The sequence below is a fragment of the Pinus tabuliformis genome, chromosome X, assembly GCF_031772625.1.
Source record: "Pinus tabuliformis cultivar Carrire ecotype Pingquan chromosome X, CPIR1, whole genome shotgun sequence".
NCBI lineage: Eukaryota > Viridiplantae > Streptophyta > Pinopsida > Pinales > Pinaceae > Pinus > Pinus tabuliformis.
In genome coordinates, this window is record NC_142308.1 from 531,449,840 (window position 1) to 531,467,808 (window position 17,969).

Sequence of the window (17,969 nt, forward strand, 5' to 3'; positions counted from 1 at the left end):
ATATATATATAAGGTTATATATTTGATTATCTATGAAAATAGTATAAACATGTTTTTTTGATGTTAAAGGGAGCGTGGGAAACAAGTCCAAGAACAACAATCAAAAGTCTTAAAATTACAAATACCAAAATGATTATAAATATCAAAATTAACGGGCAGAAAACTATCTTAAGTTTGGATCTAACATGGGCCTAGAGGGATCAAATTTCTTCCCATGAAACTTTTTTAAAGCGCAAAGTACAATGTATTATTTTTCATTGTTTAAATTGTATTTTTAAATGCTAATTAGAATATATATAACCAAATAAAAAATTTAATCATATTTTTTTATTTTTATTTTTCTATATATAAATATATATGAAATTGATATTCACAAAAATTAGTTCAAATAAACTTTCAAATAATTTATTTAAATCTATTATTAAAATATTTTTAAAAATATATAAAATTTAAATATCTAATTTACACTCAACTTCTAATTCACACTCAAATTACCTCATGTATGAATTATGAATTAAGGCCAGCATTAAACACTCAAGTGAACAGCATTAAATCATTAACAGTGTTACATCTGTGTAGATATATACCTTTTTACATACCCCCATTAAAACCATTTGGCACAAGAGGTTGCCTATCAATGCAATCTTCAGCTCGGCTATCCATACAGTGTCTTTCTTAAAGAAGAGAGAATGTCACTGATCATTAACTTAAATTTATTAAATTTAAAATGAGAAAGCTCACGAGATAAAGATTCTAAATAAATCTCAATCGTCAATGTAAAATAAAGTAAAAGAATATTAGTTGTAAAATGAAGGGAATATTTTTTATTAGATAGATGTGATATCTTGACCAACCAGCTATGTTTTTTAACGATGAAACGCATATTCTAAAATACGACGTCCACCCACTCTTGCATAAAATTTGTATTTAATAAAACAGATATTTGACGATCAACAAATTTTCGTTTGACGGAAAGGTAGAGTTGAAATTCCACAACCTGTAATCTGCTATACTTCTGGTATACTTTGAAGGTTCTTCGCTCGTTCCTTGTACTGGCGGGTACCTGAAATTCCAAGGGCACTGGAATTTATCACCAAGGGAATCAAATTTTAAATTCAAAAAGGCATGTGCATGTGCGGCCATTGACAATGCAGCTCCTCCTAATTTACAAATGAAACATTGTAGAGCAAAGGGCTATTGCTCCGGTCCCTACGCTAACCAGCAATTACTTTCTATACGGCTGTCAAGGAGAAGCAACATCCTCGAAGACCGGCACTCGTGAAAAATTCTGGCTTGGCGCGTTCACGGTGAATACCAGATCTCTCAAAGCCAGGCCCCCACTTCACAAGGGCAATCAAAACTTTGGATAAAGGCGGAAAGACCATTCCCACCTCACAAATCACAATGGAATCCAAACTTTGGATAAAAGAAAGACCATTCCCACCCATATCACAAGGGAATCTAGACATTGGATAAAGGAAAGACCATTCCCACCTCACAAATTCAGACTTTGGATAAAGGAAAAAAGACCATTCCCACCTCATGAGCTTTACCATGAGCAATAGAAACTTTGGATAAAATTAACAGAACGAAATCTTAAAGCTAATCGATATTTTGGATAAAACTTATTTTCGGATTGCATATTCTATAATTTTGTAATAAGATCTCCAAAATTAAACTTTGGATAAAAGAAGTGTTTTTGCAACAACAAAAAAAAATTAAATACATTGTTCAACCCAAATTAAAAGCAAATTAATATTGATTCCATTCCCATCTCACAAATCACAATAGAAACCAAACTTTGGATAAAAGAAAGACCATTCTCACCTCATAAATCCACACTTTGGATAAAGGTGGATAAATCACAATGGGAATCCAAACTTTGGATAAAGGTGGAAAAACCATTAACACCTCACAAATCAGAAGGGAATCTAGACTTTGGATAAAAGAAAGACTAATCCCACTTCACAAATCTAGACTTTGGATAAAGGCGGAAAGACCATTGTGAGCTCTACCATAAGTGGTAAAATTTTTAGATAAAATTAACAGAACCAGATTTTAAAACCAATCAATACTTTGGATAAAACCTATTTTCGCATTGCATATTCTGTAATAAAGCCTCCACAATTAAATTTTAGATAAAAGAATTGTTTTTGCAACCAAAAAAGAGAGAAGTTAAATACATTGTTCAACGCAAATTAATATCGATTCAACGCGGAATCGATTGCTATAGTCCCTACTCTGCGGTAAGCAGGTACTAATAACATCCACAATATTATAAATACAACTTTAAAAGCATTTACCTTACTCATAACAACATGACCATGAACACATCCACAAAGATCAAAAGTATATTTCTAAAATTTAATGATGTATTACACATCACCGAACGGGTGATGGAATCTTTAAAGGACAGGAATTACGAGGGTAAAGAAGGGGTAATGTAAAGTACAGGCAAATAATTAAATCATATCTTGCTATTGAAATTGAAGGAAAATGTCAAAGGTAATAACTAGGTAAATCTCCATATGAGGCCAGAAAAAGGTACTCAAACGGTTACTCGGACAGAAAGCTCTCCCACGTTCAGGTTCAGCTTGCTTGTCTCGCATATGAAACCCGGGTCTGTAGCAGCCCTGGGGACCGAATCTTGAAATTGAGAGCAACAAGATGAATTGAAATGTAATTCACGTTGGAAAGGAAGCAGTCGGGGCATGTTGGGCGGAAGGGTACGCAGCGGAGCTTCAAACTTGAGCGTTTGAAGCACCTGTCTTGCTTTGGGTCTTTGCTTACACTCAGGATGACAACACCACAATCCAACCACCATCAGCTGATTCATTTCTTCTGCATCGAACTCACCATTTAATTTATCGTCCGCAGCCTCCAGCAGGCGGTTTTTGCCGTACAGATCCCATACCCATTCCGCCAAGGGCCAGTAAGAGCCAGGCCCGTATAAAGCGGGCTTTCCACACGCTATTTCTAGGCAAACTACTCCAAAGCTGAACACATCCGTCTCTGCATTAGCTACACCCGCCATAGCACACTCTACTGCAAGGTACCCCTGAGTACCGCTCGGTGCAGTGAAAAGCGATGTATGGCCGTCCTCTATTATGCGAGCCAACCCAAAGTCACCCAGCTTCGCTTGGAACTCTGAGTCCAACATTAGGTTGCTAGATTTTATATCTCGATGCACAACTCGCTGTTCAAATTCGTCGTGGAGATACATGAGAACCAGAGCCAAATCGCATGCTATTTTATATCTAACCTTCCATTCCTGCGTTGGCGGATCCGGTCCTGTAGAGGATCTGAAGAGGAATTTGTCGAGACTTCCATTGGACATGAATTTGTAAACGAGCAACAATTCGTTGGGTTTCTCGTGGCACCATCCCAACAGTGGAACCAAGTTGCGGTGCCTGAGCTGACCAATAATGGTGACTTCTGACAAATACTCTTTGCTTCCTTGCCTCGATCCCCTGGAGATCCGTTTCACAGCTACGGTTTCCCCAGAATCTTTCAAGACACCCTTGTAAACACTTCCAAACCCTCCCTCGCCCAGCTTTTGGTCTTCGCTAAAGTTATTGGTGGCGGCCCTCAGCTCCTTATATTTATATTCCTGAGCACGCCAACTCTGTGCGCCTAAACCTATTTCGCGGTCAAGAGTCATGATATTCTGTAACTTGTATGATCTGGCTTTCATGTGACTTATTACATAGCAGAATAACACGAGAAGCATGGCCGAGACTCCAACCAAGCAGCAAATGATGATTATTATATAGAATTTAATGCCATGATCAATCCAAGGAGTTTGGATTGAAAATATCCTTGAGATGATACTGTGCATTTGGTCGATAGACCCGGTTGCAGCCGAGAAACCAACCAGAACCCTGTTAAATTCTAATTTTGAACAGCGCGGTGGTTTTCAGGAAAACTGCCCGGTCCCCCCGCACCGCCATTCACCAAAGGCGGTATCCGTAGCTGAGGCTCTGAACACATTCACACCCCGCCACGCGTCCCCAGTACGAACGACGAAACCGCTTTCCCCGGACGCTAAAGGTCGTTTTATTTGCCCGAGGTTGGCTCCCGAACCTCGTTGGATCAGCCAAGTGATCTGGGCGCGCGATCTCAGCCGTCGATTTCTCGAAGGTGCACGGGCCCACGTCAAATCAGATTTTGCGTGAAAATCTTTTTTCGTTGACCGCCGTAGGTGATGAAGTTAATGGAGTTTAATGTCTTTACGTAGAATTGGGTGGCGGCGTTTAATATGGTTATGGGCATATTTTAATATATGCTTTTTATATATTTTTTTATGATGTAGTAAAGTGACTACGTGTGGTAGTTGAGTGTAGTATTTTTTTTGGTATGTATGTTTTTATAAAAAACAGTGTGTCGAGCCTGTGTGAGTTTGTAGTTCATGGAAATGAATAGAACACACAGCAGTGCGAATAGAGTTTGAAAAACTGTGATGTAATGTTTTATGCTCGCCATTGAAAAACAGAGGAATGTTTTGAAATTGTCTTATGTAATATCCACAGCAGTGGAAAATCTGTGAGAGCAGCAGAGTTTTTTTTGTGATTCCCTCTTTGCACAGAGGAAGAAATATGTAACAGAATGTTTGTTTTAATTAATAGAAATGCTTTGTGACTGTGTTGTCTTCTGAGTCAATTTGTTTTAAAAGCTTCCCTGTGTAAAGATCCTGGACAGAGTAAACAGAGCATCGTCTCTGTGATGGTGAATATTTAATTGGTTTTTGGTATTTTCCCATCAAAAATACCCAACAGTGGTATCAGAGCTGGTTTAGGCTCTTTAAAGAAGTAAAAGAAGCTGAAGGGAGAAGGTTGTTGCTGCAGCAAAACTTCTCAGGCAGACAGAAGACTCAGATAGCGAAGGATTCAGGTATTCCCCAAAAGCATTTCTCTTGTTATTGCTGAAGACAGTCAGTTGTTTTTTTAAAAAATCACAGTCAAGGATTTAAAACCATAGTTCAAGATGCAAGGAATGGCAAGCACAAGCATGGGTATGTTCAACACCCAGCTCCCACACTTTAATGGGAAGAACTATGACTACTGGTCAATAACTATGACAGCCCTGTTTGCCTCCCAAGACTTATGGGAAATAGTTGAGGAAGGTTTTGAAGAACCAGCAGATGAAGCTGATTTCAATGCATTAACTCAGGGAGAGAGAGATCAGCTGAAGAGCAATAGGAAGAAGGATTCAAAAGCCCGTGTGTTGTTGTATCTAGCAGTAGACCAGAGTATATTTCCAAGGTTAGCAGCAGCTAAGACATCCAATGAAGCATGGGAAACCCTCAAGACAGCCTATCAAGGCATGGAGAGAGTGAAGACAGCAAAACTACAATTGCTGAGAAAGGATTTTGAGAACTTGAACATGAAGGAGTCAGATAACATTGACTCATTCTTCACTCATGTGATTGGTGTAATCACACAAATGAGAACTCATGGAGAAACCATTGAAGACAGAAGGATTGTGGAGAAAATATTGAGGGTCTTACCCTCAAGGTTCGATGCCGTAGTCACCACCATTGAAGAGACAAAGGATCTCTCAAACTATTCAGTTGATGAGCTACATGCATCACTGATAATTCATGAGCAGAGGTTGAGTAGGAATGAAAACTCATCCCTTGAGCAAGCCTTCAAGACCCAGATGTCCTTTGGAAGAGGAAGGGGTCAAGGAAGAGGAAACCGAAGAGGAAGAGGCAGAAGCCAGAACAGAGGTGGAAGGAACAGCCCATCAAATGCACAAGGAAGAGGCAACAATCCAAATCAGAACCAAGGTCAAGGCAGCAGCCAACAAAGAGATCAGTATCAGGCTCAAGGACAAAGGTATGATAAATCTAATGTTCAATGCTATTATTGCAAAAAGTATGGACATTATGCTAGTGATTGTAGAAAGAAACAGCGTGATATGAACAACAGACAAAATGCAAATGTTACAAGAGAAAACAGCAGTCAAGAAAATGTCCTGTTAGCTTGTAACATGGCTGAAACACATAGTGAAGACATATGGTTTTTAGACTCAGGTTGCAGCAACCATATGACAGGGAATATAGCCCTCTTTTCAACCTTAAATCAGAATTTGAAATCAGAGGTCACACTAGGAACTGATAGTAAAGTGTCTGTTATGGGAAAAGGGGAGGTAAAAATATTTGCAAAGCAAGGAGAAAGGAAAACCATAGCAGATGACTACTATGTCCCCGGAATGAGATGTAACCTCTTGAGTATTGGATAGCTTGTCCAAAAGGGTTACAATGTTTACTTTGTAAATGATGTGTGCACCATCATGGACATACCACCCAGCAAAAGATGCATTGCTGAAGTGAAGATGACAAGGAACAGGATGTTCCCTCTCCGGATCAGGGCAGACTTGAAGAACAAGAAGGAAATGGCAGCAGTCACCCAAGAGGCCTTCCAAAGCGTGCCAAAGGATGAAAATTGGTTATGGCACTTGAGATTCGGGCATCTAAATTTTGGAGGTCTAAACCTATTAAGCAGAAAAGGAATGGTAAGAGGATTACCATTGATAGAGAAGCCGGACAGCCTTTGTGAAGGTTGTATATTGGGCAAACAACATAGAGAGAGTTTTCCATCAGGGAAAAGTATAAGGGCAAAGGCACCCTTAGAGATTATCCACTCAGATTTGTGTGGACCAATGCAAGCTCCATCATTAGCTGGCAGCCTATATTTCTTGACATTCATTGATGATTTTACAAGAAAGACTTGGATATATTTCCTCAAGAACAAAAGTGAAGTCTTTGAGAAATTCCAAAACTTCAAAGCACTTGTGGAGAACCAAAGCGGGCTGCACATAAAGGTATTGAGAACTGATAGAGGAGGTGAGTATATCTCAAATGAATTCCTAAAGTTTTGTAGAGAAAATGGAATACATAAACAGTTCACAACTCGGTACACCCCACAGCAAAATGGAGTTGTTGAAAGGAAGAACAGAACCATCATGGAGATGGCAAGGAGCATGTTGAAGGCAAAGCATTTGCCAAATGAGTATTGGGCTGAAGCTGTACATTGTGCAGTTTATATTTTGAACAGGTGTCCTACAAAAGCAGTCATGAACAAAGTGCCAGAAGAGGCATGGAGTGGAAGAAAGCAAGGAGTCACCCACATGAGAGTTTTTGGATGTGTGGCTTATGCACACATTCCAGATCAGCTAAGGAGGAAGTTGGACAGCAAAGGGGAGAAATGTATCTTCATTGGATACAGTGATGAATCCAAAGCCTACAGGCTGTACATTCCATCGACCAAGAAGTTCTTTGTCAGCAGGGATGTTCAATTCATTGAAGAGGAAGCTTGGGATGGAAGCATAGAGAAAACAGTGAACATTAAAAATTATTTGTCTCATGATGAGGATGAAGAGGAGGTGGCTGAAGTGACTCCCCAAACAACAGCACCAATACAAGGACAGCAAGGAACACCATTGAGGATCAATGAAAGTGCTTCTCCAAGCACACCACAAGGAGGAAATTCAAGTGCATCTTCAAGCACTTGCACACCAAGTGAAAGAGGTAAGAAGTTTAGAAATCTAAGTGACATTTATGATGAAGGAATGAATTCCTTATTTGCCTTGTATTGTCATGTTGATGACCCTATTCATTTCGAAGATGCAATTAAAGATAGGAAATGGATAGAAGCTATGGATGAGGAGATCAATGCCATAGAGAGAAACAAAACATGGGATTTGGTTGAGTTACCAAAAGGCAAAGAAGTCATTGGTGTGAAATGGGTCTACAAGACCAAGAGCAATGCTGAAGGTAAAATAGAAAGACATAAGGCAAGGCTGGTTGTCAAGGGGTACAAGCAGCAGTATGAGAGAGATTATGAGGAGACTTTCGCACCGGTTGCAAGAATGGAAACCGTGAGAGCAGTGCTGTCCATAGCAGCTCAAAACAAATGGAAAGTCTACCAAATGGATGTGAAATCAGCATTCCTAAATGGAGTGTTAATGGAAGAGGTCTATGTGGAACAGCCTCTCGAATATGAGAAGAAAGGTGAAGAGCACAAAGTGTGCAAATTGAAGAAAGCTCTTTATGGGCTGAAGCAAGCGCCAAGAGCATGGTACAACAGGATAGATTCATATCTATTGGATAATGAATTTGACAAATGTGAAGGAGAACCCACAGTCTACATCAAGGAAAAGGATGGTAAAATTTTAATTGTTGTCTTGTATGTAGATGATGTTATTTTCACTCGAAATGATATGTATCTTATTGAGAATTTTAAATCAGTCATGAAGGATGAATTTGAAATGACTGACATGGGTTTGTTGAGATACTTCTTAGGCATAGAAGTAGATCAAAATGAAAAAGGAATTTTTATATCTCAAGCAAGATATGTAAATCAAGTTTTGGGCAGATTTAACATGCAAGAATGCAAGGCAGCAATCACTCCCACAGTGATGGGATTAAAGCTCAGCAGAGAGGACAACAGCAAGGATTTTGATCCTAGCCTGTACAAAAGCATTGTAGGCAGCCTTATGTATTTAACAGCAACTAGGCCTGATTTAATGTATGCTGTTAGTTTGATTTCCAGATTTATGGAGAGGCCAAAGGAGGCACATTGGCAGGCAGCAAAGAGAATTTTGAGGTATGTCAAAGGCACCAAAATGTTTGGAATTTTATATCATGCCTCAGAACATTCAGATTTGGTTGGATACACTAATAGTGATTGGGCTGGAAGTGTAGATGATCGGAAGAGCACTTCCGGTTATGTATTTCATATGGGTTCAGGAGCCATTTCATGGGCTTCTAAGAAGCAGTCCATTGTAGCATTGTCTACAGCAGAGGTAGAATATGTGGCAGCGACAGCAGCAGCATGTCAGGCAGTTTGGATGAGAAGGATGTTGAGAAGCTTAGGCCAAGAGCAGGCAAAAGCGACAGTGGTCTTTTGTGACAATAGCTCAGCTATTGCTTTGTCAAAGAATTCAGTGTTTCATAAGAGAACGAAACACATCGATACAAGGTTTCACTACATCAGAGAATTAGTGAACAATGGAGAAATTGTCCTCGAACATTGCAGGACCCAGGAACAGGTTGCAGACATCTTGACAAAGCCACTGGTTCAGAAGAGTTTCGAATTTTTGAGAAAGTGTTTGGGAATGACCGAACGCGCGGCTGTTAAAATTAAAGGGGAGTGTTAAATTCTAATTTTGAACAGCGCGGTGGTTTTCAGGAAAACCGCCCGGTCTCCCCGCACCGCCATTCACCAAAGGCGGTATCCGTAGCTGAGGCTCCGAACACATTCACACCCCGCCACGCGTCCCCAGTACGAACGACGAAACCGCTTTCCTCGGACGCTAAAGGTCGTTTTATTTGCCCGAGGTTGGCTCCCGAACCTCGTTGGATCAGCTAAGTGATCTGGGCGCGCGATCTCAGCCGTCGATTTCCCGAAGGTGCACGGGCCCACGTCAAATCAGATTTTGCGTGAAAATCTTTTTGCGTTGACCGCCGTAGGTGATGAAGTTAATGGAGTTTAATGTCTTTACGTAGAATTGGGTGGCGGCGTTTAATATGGTTATGGGCATATTTTAATATATGCTTTTTATATATTTTTTTATGATGTAGTAAAGTGACTACGTGTGGTAGTTGAGTCTAGTATTTTTTTTGGTATGTATGTTTTTATAAAAAACAGTGTGTCGAGCCTGTGTGAGTTTGTAGTTCATGGAAATGAATAGAACGCACAGCAGTGCGAATAGAGTTTGAAAAACTGTGATGTAATGTTTTATGCTCGCCATTGAAAAACAGAGGAATGTTTTGAAATTGTCTTATGTAATATCCACAACAGTGGAAAATCTGTGAGAGCAGCAGAGTTTTTTTTGTGATTCCCTCTTTGCACAGAGGAAGAAATATGTAACAGAATGTTTGTTTTAATTAATAGAAATGCTTTGTGACTGTGTTGTCTTCTGAGTCAATTTGTTTTAAAAGCTTCCCTGTGTAAAGATCCTGGACAGAGTAAACAGAGCATCGTCTCTGTGATGGTGAATATTTAATTGGTTTTTGGTATTTTCCCATCAAAAATACCCAACAAACCCTCTCCGGAAGATAGTTTGAGAGGTTTATGCCGTAGGACAAAATCGGTTGTGAGGGTTTAGAAGTATCATTGGCGGCCAGAAACACTCGTAACATCTTCTCTGTGCCATTATAGTCAACCCATGCATTCCATGTTATATTACCATTAAGGCGCAGGTCCGAGGGCAACAAGTAGGTCTTCACGGAAGTAATATTGTTGACATCAATTCCAACATGATTATCATTTGGATCATGGGGATTCGTGGCAGGGTACCCGTCCGATTCCTCATTTTTTAATGTATCGAATTCAACAGCGACTGTCTGTGTAGAGTTTCTGCCGTTGTTGGTGTCATTGAACAGAACTAGCCGCATGCCAAAACTGTTCACGGGAGGCTCAGACCCCAATGGCGCCATGAAAAAAGCAAGCCCGTCTGCGCCAGTTGAAAGATTGTCGGATTTGTTTATAATGAATTGAAAATGAGTTTGGAAGTCGCCAAGTTGTTGATAACGTTTACTCCAGAGAGTGATTGGATTTTTGTATACAGCCCAACCAACCTTGAAATCCATATTGCCATCGGCAGTAACAGTGCTTTTTGTAAGAAATAAACTGTTCTCCAATACATTTGCATCCCCTATAGTAGCAATATCATCCTGATTGCTCTGATTAAAATAGGAGAAGCCGAACTCCATGTCTGCTTCTGTAAGCAAAGTTAGAGAGCTTGTAAGAATGAAAATTGATGATAATATTTTTGAGATTCTGCCCTTACCCATGACCTACTGATTTGCTTCTTCCTAGTGTGATTATGCTTTCTGGACTCGATTTGTCTGCTTCCTGGAATCGATTTTGCTGCCAGAGTATGAGTGGAAATCGCTTGCAATTTCTTTGAAACCTCGTCTGCTCTCTTGTACCAATTCTGTGTCTAACTCCATTCAAAGAACACTCGGTCTCTTTTATTTTTGACTTTCTTGTTGCTCAATTTCTTTGAAACCACCTCTGCTCTCTTGCATCAATTCTGTGTCTAACTTCATTCAAAGAAAACTCAGTCTCTTTTATTTTTGACTTTCTTGTTGCTCAATTTCTTTGAAACCAAACCTGCTCTCTTGCACCTACTGCACCTATGAAGGTTGTCTCAACGTTCCCAGGAATATATAGAAATGGTGAACCCGTGACAAAAAGTTAATGCTTAAAATGGGATATGACCAATTTAGCCAAATTATCCAAACGTTGAAGACTTCAAACGCCACAGCTGTTAATATTCAGATGTTGAACGCTTCGAAAGCTGTAGTCATTGGTATTCAAACGTTGAATACTTCAAAAGCTATAGCTACTAGTATTCAAACGTTGAACCGTTCAAAAGTTGTAGTTACTAGTATTCAAACGTTGAACAGAAGTAAAGGGTAGATTAATTTTGCAGCAATTTTTCCCTTTACCTAGGCTACCGATGGCTTTTTCACTAAATTCAATTTCAATTTCATTTTTATCAAATTTAATAGCTGAAGAATTTCCACTATAAAGTTGTTATGCAAGGTTATTCTAGCGACGTTAGAAAACATTTTGCAAGGTTATTCAGTTGCCGCAAGCACATTGCAACTACAGAGGGGTTTAATTGAAACAAAAATTAAACGCATAGCAAAAACAAAGTAAAAACAAAATGCTTGTGGTAAATCTATTCATGGAGGTTTGATGCCGCATCGCAACAGCTCCCACCAATATTTTGTGGTAAATCTATTCATGGAGGTTTGATGCCGCATCGCAACAGCTCCCACCAATATTTTCACGGTGAATGTAAAATAAAGAAAAAAAATATTAAATGTAAAATAAAGGGAATATTTTTTATTAGATAGATGTGATATCTTCACCAACCAGCTAAGTCGTTTAAACAAAATTGAAATGATGAAACACATATTCCAAAATATGCGTCCACCCACTCTGGCATAAAATTTGTATATAATAAAACCACCCACTCTTGCATAAAATTTGTATATAATAAAAGAGATATTCGACGATCAACAAATTTTCGTTTGACGGAAAGGTAGAGTTTATTTTCCACACCTGTAACCTGCTATACTTCTGCGCTCGTTCCTTGTACTTGCGGGTCCATGAAATTCCAAGCAAACTGGAATTTATCCCCAAGGGAATCAAATTTTAAATTCAGAAAGGCATGTGCATGTGCGGTCATTGACGATGCCAGGTTCTCCTTATTTACAAATGAAACATAGTCGAGCAAAGGGTTATTGCTCCGGTCCCTACCCTAACCAGCAATTAATTTCTATACGGCTGTCAAGGAGAAGCAACATCGTCGAAGACCAGCACTCGTGAAAAATTCTGGCTTGGTGCGTTCACGGTGAATACCAAATCTCTCATTGCCAGGCCCCCACTTCATTTCGGCCAGCACACTTTTGTCCGAGGCGACCAATGTCCATTTTCTATCCTGTTGCACTCCTTTCCATAGAAACTATCAGAAGAGACCCACTAAGTCTTTATACATGGATTTTGGATCTGGTAACCTCGCAAGCTCGTAGACCAGTAATGCTTGCAGCCAGTAGACCAGTAAAGCTTGGTAGCCTTCCTCGGCCACCAACTGTTCATTATGACCTTCCTGAATTATGCAAGTTTGTAGAGCTTCCATCTGCTCCTCCAACCTTCGTTTCTCTTGAAAGATATGTTCAAATTCTAACTTGTTCCACTGCTTGATTCTTAGTTTTAGTTCCTTTAACGTTAACTGCATTGTATGCATTAGAGAACTACCTGTAACCTCGATCTCCTTCCACCAACCCTCAAGTTTCGCCAAAAAGATAAGGTGTTGAGCCCAAAACCTTTCAAAGTGGAATGGGCGGTTATGGTGGAGTGTTTTCAAATCAATGGCTAGATGGATTGGCCAATGATACGGACCCATGCATGGAAGATTCATTGCTTCCATGAAGAGGTTGCATTCCAACAAGTCTTCAATAAGGAGGAAACAACCTAGCCTGCAAGCAATCTGGTGTTTAACTCCTATCTGGTTATTTCAAGTGTGCTTTCCATTCATTGTATCAACCTCTACAAGTTTTAAATCCTAGATCAAGTCTTGAAAAATGAATGATGCAGGCTCGAAGTGTCGGATCCCACCTTTCTTCTCCTCTAGGCTCCGAATCAGATTGAAATTGTTGGTGTACATGCACTTAGACTAGCTGTGTTGGTGTACATGCACCTAGATTAGCTCCAGTTGGTGTACATGCACTTAGACTAGCTGTGTTGGTGTACATGCACCTAGATTAGCTCCAGTTAACTTATTGCTTGCATGTGGCACATGTACACATTAGCATAAGATAAAGCACACTTAGCTTTAGTTAGCTTTAGTTATTGCATATACAACTAAGCTTAACTTAGTTGCTTTTATGTATTTATTCTAAAACTCATATTGTAGAATCAATTCACTTTCATTCTTTTCTCAATTCTTGTTCGCTTCCTTCCTTCTCTTGCAAGCTTGTTATTGTTTTGCAGATCTAGATCTATCTGTGTATCTCAAAAATCTTACATGGTATCAGAGCACAGGGATTTGTAATCAGTGCACAAGCAATTTTATTTGCAGGTTCAGAAGATTGAAGCAACAACAAAGAATGGAGTCTAAATTGGAGTTTCCACAATCGGCAATTCTCACTCCATATAATTATTTCGAATGGAAGCCAAAGATTCAACTTCATCTCAGAAGTAGAGGCTTATTTCGAATAACCATGGGAACAGAAGTTGAACCAACATCGGCAATGGAGAAAACAAGATATTTCAATCGCATGGACGAGGCCTTCGGCATCCTATGTTTATCTATTTCTCTGGAACTGCTATTTCATGTTGAATCATGTTCAACTCCAAATGAGGTATGGAAAATTTTGGAAGAATTGTTTGGAAAACAGGATGAAATGCTTAGAATGATAAACGATTCGATCGCAATCTATAGAAATCGTCGTGAAAGCTTTAGCTTAGAACCGGAGGACCCGCATGTCGCCAGCCTGTACGCCACCAACTACGTCCAAGGTCTCCAAGAAACCGACGGTGGTGACCCTAACCAGTTGGAGGTGGCGGCCTGCTGCAAACATTACACGGCCTATGACGTGGACAACTTGCATGGGGTCGAGCGTTACACGTTCAATGCCATAGTGACGCAACAAGATCTGAAGGACACATACGACCCGCCATTTAAGAGCTGTGTGCTGGATGGCAATGTGGCCAGCGTGATGTGCTCCTACAATCAGTTCAACGGCGTCCCCACCTGCGCCGATAGAAATCTGCTCGCAGGCACCATCAGAGGCACTGTCTACGCACCTGGCTGTGCAAACGTTGCATGCACGGGAAACGAGTCAATACCTCAGGCAGTCCAGACAGCCAGCAATGCAGATGCAACAGTGCTAATAGTTGGTGGAGACTTGTCATTGGAAGCAGAGGCTCTAGACAGAACAAGTTTGCTGTTACCAGGACTGCAACAGCAGCTCGTAGACCTAGTTACCGACGCAGCCAAGGGACCTGTAGTTCTTGTGATTATGTCAGGGGGTCCATTTGACATAACATTCGCAAAGAATGTTAACAAGATCTCAGGGATTCTTTGGGTGGGTTATCCGGGACAAGCTGGAGGAGCAGCCATTGCAGATGTAATATTTGGAAAATACAATCCGGGTGGCAGACTGCCTGTGACTTGGTACTCAGAAGAGTTCGCTGCCAAAGTCCCCATGACTGACATGAACATGCGACCAGATCCTGCCCGAGGTTACCCTGGCCGGACTTACAGATTTTATACAGGAAAAACTGTGTACAATTTCGGTGATGGACTAAGCTATACAAAATTCGAGCAGCACAACCAAGATGTCAATTCTCTGGGCCTCATCTCAGCCCGCAAATCAGCCGAGGCAATCGACATACTCAATCTCATGGTCTCCACGTATTTGCTCGCGCTCTGTCAGGCCGCGGATTTGCGACCCCTGGAAGAAAACATGCTGAGCAGAAGTTTCGATTCCTGCGAGATCGACTCGGGGTGAAGGACACGACTGCCTAGCAGTTGTCTTTTCTCTATTTTTGCATTATATTTTGAGGGGGGGTTTTCTTCCCACTGGGTTTTCCCTCTTTCCTCTTTTTTTATGCATTGTATATGGGTACCTAAAATGGCCGTGTTGCCGGGACTCATTCATTTTTGCATCACACTCACCTAAGTTATGCTTAAGGGGGGGTGTTGGTGTACATGCACTTAGACTAACTGTGTTGGTGTACATGCACCTAGATTAGCTCCAGTTGGTGTACATGCACTTAGACTAGCTGTGTTGGTATACATGCACCTAGATTAGCTCCAGTTAACTTATTGCTTGCATGTGGCACATGTACACATTAGCATAAGATAAAGCACACTTAGCTTTAGTTAGCTTTAGTTATTGCATGTACAACTAAGCTTAACTTAGTTGCTTTTATGTATTTATTCTAAAACTCATATTGTAGAATCAATTCACTTTCATTCTTTTCTCAATTCTTGCTCGCTTCCTTCCTTCTCTTGCAAGCTTGTTATTGTTTTGCAGATCTAGATCTATCTGTGTATCTCAAAAATCTTACAGAAATTTCCCTCTCCCTTGGTTTGACATTAGAGCATCTTGATTTCATTGAGAAATCATTCTTTTCCATTTAGGGCTTTCAGATGGTGGTTCTAGTTTTGACAAATTTCTTTGGATCGGGCTGCTCACAAGAATCCTCTGTATACACTCAAAACCTGCCTTTGCGTTCCTGAGAGCCTTTGCGCAGGCACCATCAATGACATATTCTATAAATTATGGTGGCTAAGACTAGAACATTAAAGCCGAGAGAGTAATTGGGATCCCTAACGATTTTTCATTAAATCTTAGCGAGGATGGAGATGAATACAAAATAATGGTAAAAGAATGGGAAAAAGTAAGAAAAATATCTTTAAGAGTGAAATAAAAAAATGGGAAAAAGCAATAAAAATATTAGCGGATTCGGAAGTGAAAAGAAGTCAACTCAACCAATATTTGGAAAAAACAGTGACACTTCAAAGCAATGGTTGAAAGTGTCTCACCGACCTAAAAATAAAAATAAGATAAAATTAAAAAAATTAATTAATAATTAATTATTATCAAATTTTTGATAACCTATAGTTTTTCACATGATATTTGTTGGTTTTCAATATGCGATATACAATTAAGAAAAATATAATCAACATTTTCAATATGTTTATGTTCCTCCAAATATTGTAATTATGATACCATTTAAAATTACAAAATAAAATTAATAATTAATCATTATCAAACTCTTGACAACCCATGGGTTTTGCCATGACATTTAACATGCTATATACAACTAACATTTTCAATATGTTCATATTCTCCCAAATATTATAACTTTAAGACCATTTTTTTCTCTCTACTCAGGCTTAAAAAAAAACTTCAACATTTTATTCAAGATGCAAATCTATAAAATTATATTTATTTTCCATAGAAAATTATACATACCCATTTCATCAGCTGCTCCCTAGTGACACGCAAGGGTTACATGGAGATCGATGGAATGATCATCAACATTACCACTGTTCTCGCTAGAGAAATTAGCAATCCCTTAATATGAACCACTTGCAAGGTGATACTACTGCACCTATGAAGGTTCTCTATGCTTTCTAGGGAATATATAGAAATGGAGATTATCCGGGGTTCCTTGGAGAGGTATTGGTGAATAAAATGAGTGGGGAAAGTTACAATGCCCACAGAGTTAATGGATGGGAATTTCGGTTGACGTTAGTTTAATTTTTCTGTTTTTTGGTAATTGTTAGGCACAATACATTAGTGTAAATTATTTTGTCATGGTCTTACTTCTAAATGCTCCATAACATATCTGTTAATAGGATAGATACATAAATGGGTTGTAACGGAGTCATGTTTCATGAGGGCAGAAGATGGTTCCTGAAAAGTAGGGCCACGTTATGTTTTTTCTAATGGTATATGAATTTAATTTAAATTAACCCATCTTTATTATTATAAATAATTTTGGATTTATGTTTATGGATAGTTTTTTTTATAATATATTAATAAAATGATAATTTTTATTTATTTATTTATTTTTATATAAATTTTATCTATTTTTATATATAATAAATTTATTTTAAAAATAAATCATTATTTTAATTATACTCAGAGATTATCCGAGTGTGAAAGAGATGTTGTCATGTCATATAAATATTAACAGTTTTTAGACTTAGATTTTTAACAATCCATAATTTGCCATGGTATTATTAACCCACAATATTCTTCTTTAATGTAGCCTATTTAAATGAGGCATAATCTTTTCTTGAAATTACAATATTCTATTTTTTCTCATGTATAGTTTTTCCCTTGAATAAAATTGCATATATTTTTAATCATTAAACTAACTCGAACTATATTAAACATATTTATAGTTAAATATTTTATTTTTAATATAGAAATATTATACCAGCCTAGATCCATGTTAACTCCAGATCTATAAGTGTGGAGAGGGATAAAATTTGAAGAGTTGGAAAGTTTTCCTCAAGTTTTATGGTCAAAAAAGCGGTTTGCATGCTGAGAGATTTGATCCCTGTCCACATCTCCCCGCATATATAGAGTTAAGATGAATCGAGGCTAGCACTTAAACTAGCACAAACTTGATCTTTCCCATTTCACAAACTATAAACTTTATGTAATGGCACTTTGAAAATATTGTACCAATCATTGAAATGACAAACATTTGATCTCTCTCCAAATCTCCCCACATCTCGAGTTAAGATGAGTCTAGGCTAGCACTTAAACTAGCACAAACTTGATCTTTCCTATTTCACAAACTATAAACTTTATCTAATGACACTTTGAAAATATTATACCAATCATTGAAATGAGAAACATAGATGCATTGTTTAATAAAAAGATGATTTTTGCTCCTCATTTAAATATTGGATTTAAT

The 17,969-nt window shown here is 38.9% G+C and overlaps 1 protein-coding gene and 1 pseudogene across 1 annotated transcript; one reads left to right on the forward strand and one right to left on the reverse strand.

Annotated features, from left to right (window-relative positions):
* Positions 1 to 2,511: 2,511 nt before the first annotated feature.
* LOC149141066 (L-type lectin-domain containing receptor kinase IX.1-like) lies at positions 2,512 to 10,972 on the reverse strand. The gene is made up of 3 exons (XM_089451139.1): positions 10,052 to 10,972; positions 3,997 to 4,133; positions 2,512 to 3,881 (listed from the first exon to the last, which is right to left on the reverse strand). The coding sequence occupies exons 1-3, from the start codon at positions 10,799 to 10,801 to the stop codon at positions 2,549 to 2,551; spliced, it is 2,220 nt and encodes a 739-aa protein (XP_089307265.1). The 5' UTR covers positions 10,802 to 10,972; the 3' UTR covers positions 2,512 to 2,548.
* A 2,964-nt stretch (positions 10,973 to 13,936) lies between these two features.
* LOC149141067 (beta-D-xylosidase 4 pseudogene) lies at positions 13,937 to 15,824 on the forward strand (annotated as a pseudogene).
* Positions 15,825 to 17,969: the final 2,145 nt, after the last annotated feature.

Coding starts and splice junctions, on each gene's coding strand:
- LOC149141066 (XM_089451139.1), bottom strand. CDS start 10,801: ATGGGTAAGGGCAGAATCTCAAAAATATTATCATCAATTTTCATTCTT. Junction 4,134..10,051: donor CAAACTATCTTCCGGAGAGG/GTTTGTTGGGTA, acceptor TGCACCTTCGAG/AAATCGACGGCTGAGATCGC. Junction 3,882..3,996: donor TACTGGGGACGCGTGGCGGG/GTGTGAATGTGT, acceptor AGAATTTAACAG/GGTTCTGGTTGGTTTCTCGG.